The 12375-nt window shown below is 39.0% G+C and overlaps 1 protein-coding gene and 1 pseudogene across 1 annotated transcript; both read left to right on the top strand.

Annotated features, from left to right (window-relative positions):
* The first annotated feature begins 212 nt into the window (after positions 1–212).
* LOC126409908 (pre-mRNA-splicing factor ATP-dependent RNA helicase DEAH10-like) lies at positions 213–9489 on the top strand. Its single transcript, XM_050076787.1, has 2 exons — positions 213–641; positions 9352–9489. Exons 1-2 carry the CDS (start codon positions 213–215, stop codon positions 9487–9489), a joined length of 567 nt encoding a protein of 188 aa, XP_049932744.1.
* LOC116249892 (V-type proton ATPase subunit D-like) lies at positions 6830–8208 on the top strand (annotated as a pseudogene).
* Positions 9490–12375: the final 2886 nt, after the last annotated feature.

Here is a 12375-nt window from a genome sequence, read left to right as displayed (position 1 = left end):
ACTTCTGATCTTGATAACTAAGGTTCAAAATAGGATGGTCCCCTGGCCATCCAAAGCTTAGTCAAGCTATTGAAAGTATTATTAGTTTTTTTTTTCAAAGCAAATTTTATAATGTTTTTAATAAAGAAACCTTTATAATTAAAAAAAAAATATTTCATAACAATTTATTCATGTGGTCTTGCGCGTTGTCTTGAGTTCCTAATGTAATCGATATGTTGCTTTTTGCTTGCAGGGAAGCATTGTTGGACCCTCTACTATCTAAGTATTCAGTTGTCATTGTTGATGAAGCTCATGAGAGGACAGTCCACACAGATGTGGTATTAGGCATTTTGAAAGGTGTTCAAAAATCAAGGTCACAGCAAGTCATGAACAAGGACAATGTCAAGAAAATCGATAATATAGACTCCAATGAAGACACATCAATTGGAAGTGGAAGTGGTTGGAAGGGCCAAGCATCTCCCTCAGGTTGCCCTTTAAAGTTGATTGTCATGTCTGCTAGTCTTGATGCAAGGGGATTCTCTGAGTGCCTTGGTGGTGCAAAAGCTGTCCATATCCAAGGACGGAAATACCCTGTGGACATCCTGTATACTTACACTCCTCAGCAGGACTACATAGATGCAGCCTTGATTACCCTATTTCAGGTACTTATGGATTGAAATTTATTTGTACTTATTTTTTTATTTCTTTTGTTTGAAATTCAAGGAATTTTTTTTTGAAGGCGTTTATAGTACAACCTCTTATGAAGTCTTCTTCCATAACTAAATTCTGTTTCCTGTCTGCGGCAAAACAAAGTGGTATCAGTATAATATACACAAAAAGTATTCTTTCCAATGGACAAGTCTTACCTCCCGTTGAAGTAAATTACATTCACATTTGGGTCCATTTTTACAGAGAAGCGGTTTTCCATTTGTATGGTTCAGCTTCAAATTTTCCTCTAATGGGATTCCAGCCATCAATTTTGTTTCTTCAGGAAATGGACACAAACTGAAGACTGCAAGAGAAGCAAAAACAAATTTTAGTTGAAAATCGTCTTGCTACTTTCTTGCAAATGCTTTTGTTGATATTTTGTGGGTGTAAGAAGTTGGCATAATGGGTTTATACTCCCTGAGTTTCTAATTGGGAAGTGTGAACCACAAAATTTTTCAACAACGAAATGGTGTTTTTCTAAGAATTTGATGTCTGTAGTGCAAAAGGTGCACGGTAAGTTGGCAACATGCTTCATAAAGCTGAGCCTTTCTTGAAGCCTTCGTATACGTTATTTCTTCCTGCTTATGTGATTACACCCTTTTCTTTACTCAAAACTCAAAAGGCAGCTTTCTGTGCCTGCATAAACTAAGGGATGGGATCCAGTAATGTGAGACTTGTCGTTTTGAAGGCTGACATAGTAAGCATATTTCAGCAACAAGAGATTTTTTTTTTTTTTTTGGTTTTGGTAGTAATTCTTTTATATGTTGTGCAGTATGGTTGTGTCCTGTGTCTTTCGACATTTTCTCCTTTTGAAAACTAGGTTTTGATAAAATTGGGTTTTTCTTTTTCTCAAACTCATTTTTTAATGTCACCTGAAAACTATAAGAACTCCACTTTGAAAAGAGTGCTAATCGAAACACGTTGTTAGGGGTGGGCAGATTTCTTTTAGGTGTATTGTTGCCATCAAAGTACTCTCGTCTCATTTGAGTAGAAACAATCACTTTAAAAGGGAGCGATAAGATCATGCACAACCAAACAAAAGAGAGAGAGAGAGAGAGAGAGAGAGAGAGAGAGAGAGAGAGAGAGAGAGAGAGCAACATGAGTTTGAGATTACCTTCATCCAGATTGGATAGTACACCTGACCTGCACTTGATGACATCTTCACCACCATCAGCATGAGCAGCACTTGATCACAACTTCACCACCACCAGCACTACCACTCTTGCTCTATCCACTGCATCAATTGCAGGGAAGCGTCTTCTAAAAACATGAGCAATGGTTACAGGGGCATTATAAAAGTTTGTAGTCATTATAAAAATATATAAAAAATCATGTAAAACAAAAACAATTGCTATCATGTTTAGAAAAAATAATGCAAAAAATAAACTCAAGATAATGGTAGCTTTAAACAGGCTGAAATAATTGCCAAAAGGTCTATGAAAGACAAAAATTTTACAAGTTGAAACCATACTTCCAAAATTTTCAAAAATTGTAAAATGTGTTAAGCTCATTAAATCCTATTATTTTACTTGTAAAATGTTAGAGTTTACAAAAACTTGTGAAAGTTGTAAATTTTGTAAATTAAAAACAATTTGCAATGTATGAGCTTTGTAAACTAGAAAAACTGATGATGAACTTGAAGGTCGCCTTACCAAAATTGTTCATCTGAATGATGAAACAAATGTCGAAGAACTCATCAAAGTGTTCATAATGATCCTCATGAGACAACCCATCAAATGATGGTAACATTTGAATCAAATGGGGTTCAACCTCAAAGTTGTATGTTGCAATCTTAGGTCTTCTGATTGCAGAAATTTGTTGCAGGATGCATGAACAAAATATTCTATGACAGGATGGATCTAGGGTCCTGGATTTTGTGTGAATCTCAACGTCACATTGTTCCCATTATTAGCAACACCTTCTTCACTTTAAATTGGAAGGCCTTTTGAGTGTCCTTGTCTTATCAGGACACTTTTTGCTTCCGATTCAAATTGATGAAGAATCGTTCCTAAAGTTTTTTGCCATAGCGTACATTACGAATACCCTTGGTGAATGAACCAGTTCCTACTTATGGCTTCTAGCCTAGCCTACCTCCTGTGAAAGGACAAGCCATAGTCCTAAGTCCTAACTCAGCGGGTTCACAACAAAATAACTTTTGCTAGGCATGAACAGTGCAAACAATACTACAAACAAAAAATGCACCAAAAGCAAGCAAACAAGAAATAAACAGAGTAAATATTTTCACCCTTGGCCACCCTGCACTTTCATGAGGTACAATTCATGACAAGTTCTGTAATGCAAAAAAATTACAAAGATACAGACGTCCAAATATCCACCATTAATATGAAATAAAAGATAATTCTCCTAAAGAAAACAATAGAATAAAAAAACCAACAGAAAATTAAAAATCAAGGAATTTGATTTAGAAAACAGGGAAAACATAATTCTGTTTTCACAGAGAAGAAACATGGATTTTGCCAGAAATTCAATCTCTCTCTTTCTGCAACTCCAAAATTTCCGAACTTTTTGGCACACTTCCCAGAAGTATTTAGAAAGTTACTGACCAAAAATGAGCCCAGAGTGCTAACTTCAACCTTCTAAACTGTGTTCAAAAAGCCTCTATTCTGTTACATCGACAAGCTTTCTTTGTTTTTGATAGTTTGAAATCAACATGTTAAAATGGGGATTCTTCTGAAAATATTTTACTTAAGTAGCCTTTGGTCTTTCTTTTAAACACATAAGATATGCCCAAACCAAAAATTAGAAATTTTCAACCAGATTCAATATTTTTAAATGAATTTAAATTTCAAACAACCTTCTGTTGAAGAATAAAACATGTAGGTTGGAAACCAGAGCTTTTCTTTTCTGTTTTTTATGGCTAGAAAGATGCACAAGGTACTCTAAAACATGCAAGCACTCAGGAACAACAAAAAACATACAAATAAACTTTAACAAAATGAAAGCTCAAAAAATTTAAAACAGAACTAGCACTTACCTGTCCACTCGCCCATTTTCATGCAATCACCATAACAACTTAAGAAAAGTGAGCCTAGAAACGTAATGCATATGAATCTACATGTAACTGACTATATTCAAAACCTATATGTAACTAACTAACTAATCTAACCTTAGAAAGCAATAAAAATATCAATAAAGTCATTCTAATACTTGGAAGTCCAAATACAACAAGCTTCATATATGATCAAAACAGCTTTAAAAAAAAATCAGATCCAAACAACTTCACAACAATCAATATTGAGGCATCAACAAATTCAAAACCCTATAGACAGGGACCAGACAACTTCATATATGGTCTGAGATTCTGAATGTTTCCACAAAAAAAAAAGATTGAACACTTCACCTTCCAACAACATGATCTTCTACAACACTTACGATCAGACCCACAATAGATCTCCCTCTCCACACACACAATCAGACACACTTTTGATTTCTATTCCACCACGAATGCTCTGATCCCCATCTGATTTTTCCAACAGCAATGCATCAGATATGTGCCCATATACACGATGTCCACAAGTTTTAGATTTACCTGGGCAATCAAGAGAAAGAGGCATTGCTGCATTGCGGTTGCAACTGATCAGATCCAAGATCACCAGATCTCCTAGATTATCGGTAGATTTTGGTGATTAACACATCCAGGAAGGAGACTACGACAATTAAGAAAACACCCACAATCGAGATATGTTAGATCACATCTGGAGATGGTGTCAGATGGCCTTCGATTCAAGCTACAGTTGATTCCATGTTGACAATGAAGGAGGAGAATCAGAAAAAATGTCCTTTATTAACTCTAAGACTATTAGTTCATTCTAATCTGGTTCCACATCAAGAAGTAGCATACTCCTCGTCCAGCTTGAGGCACGAACCATGTGCCTCATATGCAATCAAATTAAAATTTGAATAACTTAAAAAACAGTCACTTTAAAATAGAACTTTGGGGATGAAAAAAATAAAAATGGATGAGAACCAACATAATTTAGAGACAAAGCAATTCAACTTCTAGACATTCGATAGAAAAATCATACAAAAAAAGCCATCACCTTATAACAATCAAAGCCACTGCAGATACGAAACCCAAGCACGAATTCAGTGAACGAACGCATACACACTCAAAAGGGGTAAAAGGAAACCTTAGGAGAGTGTGGTTTTCAGCAACATTCAACTAACATTTTATGTCATTCATGGAAAAGCTCTCAACATAATAACATAATAGAGGAAGACTATGAACATAACATTGGATGAAAGTTGCGAAACAAATGAGAAATACACGACAAACAAAGGAAATCAAATACAAATCAGCCAAGCGAATCATCGATTTGTGGGTTCACGGAAGGAACTTAACAGAGCACAAAAGGCTATACTGCAACTACAGAGAATCGAGCAAAATGATGCATCCGCAGGAAAAATTTTACTCTGATGAGACGAAAGAAAAAGGTTCAAGAGAAAAAATGGCAAACAACATGAATAAGATGGAAATGTGAGAGAGAAAAAGAGAGTAGTTCATTTAATGGGCAGTGGTTTGGGTATGAAGGAAAGAAGGAAGAAACAAACGATACCTCAAAACCAGACCCTCCGATGGCTGCCAAGGAGGGGAGTAGGCGGCGAAGGGGTTCATTTGAGAAGGTTTAGGGCTGCCGATCAGCCGATCTTCGACGGCCTTTGCCGGCTGCGAGCGATTCAAAATTAGGTTCGTCGGATTCGCAAACCCAAGGAACCTGAGAAAAGGGTCGCCGAAGCCGGAAAAGCTCGTTGCATTCAACCGGCTCTACCTCTGCTTGAAACCACAAGCCCCACCCACGACAACGACCAGTGCGGGCTCTCTCTCTCTCTCTCCCTCTCTCTGCATTATCTCCCTCTCCCACACTATCGGCTTTCAAGAAAGAGATCTTCTGCTCTCCCTTTCCCGCAGCATTGGCTTTCAAGAAAGAGGCCTTCTGCGCTCTCTCTCCCGCGGCATTGGCTTTCAATAAAGCGGTCTTCTGCTCTCTCTCTCCCGCGGCAATGGCTTTACCCGCGAAACATTCAAGATGGCCGTTAAACTTCGAAGTCGGTAAATAAAATAAAAGGATAACATTACAGCTGTCCGTCTAAAAAAGGGAACTTCCTAAGTAGCGGAACGGAAAGGCGGTTAAGTCCAAACTAGCCTGCTCTAAAGAATATAAAAATGGAACCGAAATAACTCGCTTTCCATCCATTGGCACAAAGATCAAAGTGCATCTTGCAAGTGTCCTAATTAACAACAAAATATACTCGCACATACCACCATCTTCAATCTCATTGATAAATTAAGACGGCCACATTAAAAAATGAAGGACTCTGGTCGTGTATCGTCCCCATGTACTTGGAAGAAAAAAGATTGAAGTTTCTCAATTTATGAGGACAAAAAGAATTCACTTATTTTTTTTTAGATTTCGTATGTGCGGTGCGCCTCTTGTAAGCTGCAAATTAAAGTATCAAAATAAGCTTAGCAAAGGAAGCCTCTTGGAGCTGCACTATGAATCTTTGCCTCTTAAATGCCGTTTGAGTGTGTCAATAAAGATCAGCTGGGAGCAATTTCTTATTATCGCCAATGATGCCAACAAATCTAATTTAGATCTGATCTCCAGGCAACCAAGCGGCTTCAAATACATCATATATGGGAGACAAGAAAACAAATTGAAATTCGAATAAGAAATCTGATCAAATTCAGATTGGATTAGGGTTCAAATTCATATTTAAATAATGCCTGGCTGGATTCAAACTTGGATACACATCAAATTTAGTTTTAGATAAATATCATATATTGATGTCAACTGGATTGGGCAAATCTCCCCATTTCCCATGTAAGTGAAAATCCTCAAAGTGGTAAGCAAGTTTTGCCTATTTGGCTCTTGATATTAGCATAAAGAAAATGACATTCTTATTGTCATTTGTTTATAACTTAACAAAGACTACATTTAAACTTAGATGACTATGATGAAGTAGAAGCTCTTTCAAGATACCATCATTCAAACTGGAGAGTTCTTTTAGTCCCATCATCTCTTGAAATTATGGCCAAAAGTTAGCCCCTTACATGATACTTCCTTTTTATCTTTTCTTTAATTTGACAAGTTAACTTCAGTATATCAGTAGTAAGATTGTGCCAAGGGATTCACTGTTTTTATCGGGCGATTGAAGGAGACGTTCAAACTGAATCGCACGACGGATGGTTCATGGACAACTGAGATGTACGTTTCTTGTCGCAAAGGGTACTCGACGAGGGTCCGAACTCGGAAGCAGAATTCGGTTAGCATTTTGCATTTGAGGTTGGATTGTAAATCAGTGTTTCTATCGTCTCATCAAAAACTTTGGGTTGGAGAACGGAGAAGGTACTCCGTCTGATCAGGTTTTTATGCAATTAGATTGAAAGAATCATGATTTTGGGATTACTTGGGTGTAAAGATTTGTGTTCTTCTTGTTCGGAATCGTTCCGATTAGGCTAGGGTTTAGGTATTGCCAGGAAGATGGGCGGCCAGGGTCAGAGGCTTAACGTCGTTCCGAATGCTCGGGGTCATGAAGGCCCGCCTAATCGGTGCCATGAGGGGCCACGCCCTACTCAAAATGAAGAGCGACGCCCTGACCGTTCAGGTCCGGCAGATCCTGAAGAAGATCGTCTCGGCCAAGGAGTCGATGGGCGACATCGTGAAGACATCCGCTTTCGACCTCACGGAGGCCAAGTATGTCGCCGGCGATAATGTCAAGCACGTCGTCCTCGAGAACGTCCGATCTGCGACGCTGAAGGTTCGTTCCCGTCAGGAGAACGTCGCCGGCGTCAAGCTCCCGCGGTTCGAGTATTTCAGCGACGGTGAGACCAAGAATGATCTGACCGGGCTAGCGAGGAGCGGGCAGCAGATCCAGCTCTGCCGCGCAGCCTACATCAAGGCCATCGAGGTCGTATCGAGCTCGCTTCTCTGCAGACGTCGTTCCTGACGCTCGATGAGGCGATAAAAACGACGAATCGGAGGGTCAACGCTCCCGAGAACGTGGTGAAGCCGAGGCTCGGGAACACAATCAATTACATCAAGGGTGAGCTCGATGAGCTAGAGGGGGAGGATTTCTTTCGGCTTAAGAAGATTCAGGGGTACAAGAAGAGGGAAATCGAGCGGCAAATGCTAGAGGCCAAGCAGTGCGCGGAGGAGCAGGAGGCGGAGAAGATTTCTCTCAAGAAGGGGATCTCAATCAATGCCGCGCACCATCTGCTGGCAGTGGAGAAGGATGAAGACATTATCTTCTAAGAGGTTCTGTTTGATCCTGTGCTATATTTCTTTCCAGGATATTGTTTTCGAGTAATGTTGGAATCAGTAGCTTTCCTGGGCTGGAAACGAGGCCTTCCTTTTTCTACTTGAAGGGTGTTCATTTTGGTTCTTCCAGCACGTGATGAAAATAAATTAAACTTTGAGTTAGCATAATGTAGCATATGAGAGATTTCGATGTGTTGTATTAGAGCGTATCTTATGGAATAAGCTATAGTTTTGAAGATGATATCTTGCCCGATGCAAAATCTTTCTTCCTAATTTTCTTGGCCAATTTCCCCGTTTTCCCTTTTCAGGTGAACTTGTTCATTCTTCGTTTTGCTTTTCGATGTTTACTTTTCTCAGTCCAGCTGTTCTCCTTGCTGTGCTTTGGATTATTTTATAGCCTAAAGCATTGCTCTACAAATTTGTCATTTAATCTATATAGATCGGTCTGAAATCTGATTTAAATATAATGTAGTACCTACAACTCTGTATCAAATCTAGCAACAAAGACTTGGTAATTCTACTTCCAATCACGGTTCATTATTGTCGACTCCTTGTGTAGCTGCAGTTCCTTCATGGCACTTGTTCTGAAGGTGTTTAATATTAAAAAATTTTCTAATCCAGCTATTTCTGAAGTGATGGGGCAAAGGCATCTAGTGAATGAATCGCGACAATAGGTGCAATTTGTTTGACAAGCGAATGCAAAGCTAATATATAAGCAATTGATAAAATTTTTGTGGGCTGCTCGAATGTCAATTGATCTTGGTCACGAATTTTTAATTCTTTGGTCATTCATATGCCTTGCTGTCTTTACAATGATTGCATATTTTGAAATTGGGGAAGAGAGGAAGCGTCACATGAGAAACTTGTGCCTTCTACTATGAAGGCACAGCAAATGAACTGTTGCAAACAAATTCAGGTATTATTTAGCAATGGTCTTTGAACAAAATTTTCCTGCTAAAAATAGCAGGTTGGCTTGAATTTGGGTCAGGTTTCTGTTGTATGTGATGTGTGTACTTGCTTGGCTTTAACTCTGCACCTTAGCTTTGAGTGTATGTATGTCATCTAAACATGCTTACCATGTTGGTTGCTGTCTTTTTTGGTGCCACCTTAGTTGTAAAAATGCGCCTACGAGTGGCTATGCCCTACACTGCCACCTTCTCGACTAGGCTGGGTCACTTGGGCACTCAAGTGAAAAAGATATCTTAGAGTTCCTTTTCCCCCACTGTTCTTCTTCCAGTTTCACTTTTCTTTATTATTTTGCTTCATTTTATTTTTATTTTTTTCTCCTTCTTCCTTTTTTTTTTTTCATTTTCTGTTTTTGGCCTTCACCAAGGCTATCTTAGCACTTGTAACTACTAAGGATACCACATGCACATCTCATTAGGTCTATAGCATTGAAGGACTCGCATCCACAGGGAAGGAAGCTAGTCTTCTACCCAGATGTGTTATTGGGTCTATAGCATTGACTGACAGACATCCAGATGGAATGAACTTAGTTTTCACCCAGATGATATCTAGATGATCCCTGACTTCAGAAAATCTAGCAAGAAGCCGTGTCCTGTCTCCCAGTTATCCGTCCTTTCCAATACTTTCTGCGAGATGTAACAGAGATCCTGCTGCTGATTGAGCTCAATCCTCTGGCAGCTCCTCAATGAGTTCCTGGCCGTAACAGCTTGGTACCATCCTTCCAAATAATCCCCTTGAAAACTTGCCCAGTTGAATCAACTAACATCTTAGTTACAAACAAAGCCTTGGTCTGGATTCTTGCTGCGACATTGATTTGATGACACGCATGCCTCCTTCAGTGCTAGTGCTGCTAAGCCAAAATCCCACGTACACCCAAATCTTAACCTTCAATTGGAGCACATCATCCATCTTTTGTTTAAATAACAATTAACAATTTTACGGGATGTCTGATGTCACTCGTGATCTGTTAGAAAAGAAAACCAACAAGGTTTCAGAGAGAGGAAATTGAGGGAAGTCACAAGTTGAAGCCGCATTCCAACTTGTCTGAAAGACATCAAGTTACCAATATGTAGCAGCCTTTCCAAATGTTTGTAAGGATGTTATGAGATATTTAAGTGTTGAAGATTACTGGTACCTCAGATACAAGCTGGGGGCATAGCACCTATGCTATTTCTGTCAAGGTCGAGGTATCAGCTTCTTCAACCTATGTACCTTTTCTGAATATCTGCTGATTTAGATGAATTAAATTGCAGAGCTGTAACTGAATGAGAATGCCCTGGTTACTTGCACCCAGACAACCCTAGTGTTTAACCTTCTACAGGTAACATTTAACCTGAGCACTTTCTTCAGCTTCATGAAGACACCTGTTAATGGTCTTTTCCAGAAAATACCTGTTAATTGTGGTGTTTGAGATTGTTCAAGGGTAGTGCAATAAGTTTTGAATTTCGAGAGAAAGCTAATGCTGAAAGGTAATTTCTTGAGTGTCTAGATAAGAGCCTGCCTCAGTTATAGGGAACAACGACTAGGTTGTATTTTGTTCATCAGTTTCGCTGGAAGATTCAAGCGTTTTATGTATCACATTATTGCAAGATAAAGCAATCTGCACAGTGATGCACGTAAGAACCATTGGAACCAAGCAGCTGAGGCCGTTGACTTACATGTTTGTGATCTGCGAGTAGAGGAGGTCGAGAGCAGCAAAGGGACTGAACCGGCGAAAGTTAGTCATGCAGTGCTACACACCCTTTCGCACAAGGTTTCTAACTAAATCTAGAAGGCTGCCCTTTAGCTTGGTGGGGAAGATTCTAATGCAAAGAAATCCCACGTTCTCTCCTACGTCAAAGAAGATGTCTGTTTTGCAACCTGTGCCTGTTTAAATTTAAGCCTGTGCAAGTATGTATTTCAAGAACCATCAGAAAAGATAGGTAAAGAGTAATTTACTGGCAAATGGGGAACTATAGTTCAGCTAATGAAGCGAAACTGAAATTCATAGTCTATAGCGTACAAGAGCCAGTCAATTAGGCTGCAAGAACGATTGAATAAACTGCAGACAATAATAATAAAATAATCATCATCGTCAACATCAACTGCTGCTGCTGCTACTACTATATGGTTCTCAGTAGTTCTCGTCGTTGAGTTATTGAACAAAATCCAGAATTGAGGATGGCGTTGGAGAGCATCTGAGATCATGCCTCCAATGCTCCACATTTGATCATGATTCTTGATCCTGTGGTCCCTTTGTAACTCAAAAGCTCTGCTAAATTGCATGCCCATGATTCTAGCAGAACTCAGAAGGCATATTACTTTGATAAATTCCAGCTCATTTTAAGTGGTATTTGCAAAGCAAGAACAGGGAAGACTCAGACGAGACAAATAATTCCCATATCGACCGAAATTGCTCCCCTACATACAAGATATAACATTCCTTTTTAGAACCTTTTGAGACCATGAAAGACTACTTACACAAAGCTCGTTTGAGAAGCATGAGATAACAGGGTTCAAAGCTTATTGACAAACTCGCTTCGACTGGAGTTTTTCCTTCTTGGTGAAAGATGGCTTCTTTCACAACAGGGCAGCCCTTCCCGTGGCAAAATCATGGCAGCTTTTTCCTAAATTCTTGCTCCTGGACACAAGTCTGTTGCCGAGAACCCATATACGTGACACAGGTATGAAGGTAAAAGAACTTGAAATCCTTCTTAAAACAAAATGAACACATTTTAATTTCTTTTTGGCAGTAATTTGTCCCCACAGGCATTTGTTGTCCTGACTACTGCCTACGTGCTTTTACAAGTTTCCCGCTGCTTGCAAGTAATTTTTTAATAATTCGCCTCCTAGAATAGTCTTCATCATGGTGTGACCACACACCAAACACTTAATAGGATGATTCTACAACATTAAAAACAATAATGGAAAAGAAAAGCGAAACCAACAGAACCACCATGTAACCACTATCATCCTCTTGCCCAAAAAGCTGTAAAACCATCATTCTTTTGCCTTTCAAAGGGCTAAAGAATCACAACTTGTGCTTCATCAGCATATGGAGATCACGCATGTCATTGAGAATCACAAGTTTCAGTATCACAGTCTGTTTTTTCATATTCTGTGACGTCTGTGACATAATAACAACGGCCTGTCAAAGTTGAGGAATCTTCTTGGTTCTGTGAGATTTAACAAGAAATCAAGCACACAAATTACTGTCCAGGATAGCATTGCACACCTTGGCAGCCTCTGTCAAATCACAAACAGAAGGTGAGTCTTCTATGGTTCACATTCATTGAATTCTGAAATCAACTCACCCAAAAGAAAAAAGAAAAAGCAAACATGTGAAGTTTATAGAAAACAAAAACTGAGAGAGAACAAAAACATGCTCACAAGCATTCATAGGAATTGTCAACATATTTATTACCACATGAAATTTTGAAGTTAGGAAATATATAATCAATTT

Source organism: Nymphaea colorata, chromosome 3, assembly GCF_008831285.2.
Source record: "Nymphaea colorata isolate Beijing-Zhang1983 chromosome 3, ASM883128v2, whole genome shotgun sequence".
NCBI classification, from domain to species: domain Eukaryota; kingdom Viridiplantae; phylum Streptophyta; class Magnoliopsida; order Nymphaeales; family Nymphaeaceae; genus Nymphaea; species Nymphaea colorata.
The sequence above is the reverse complement of the archived record's forward strand: the minus strand, read 5'-3'. Positions and strand labels throughout refer to the sequence as shown.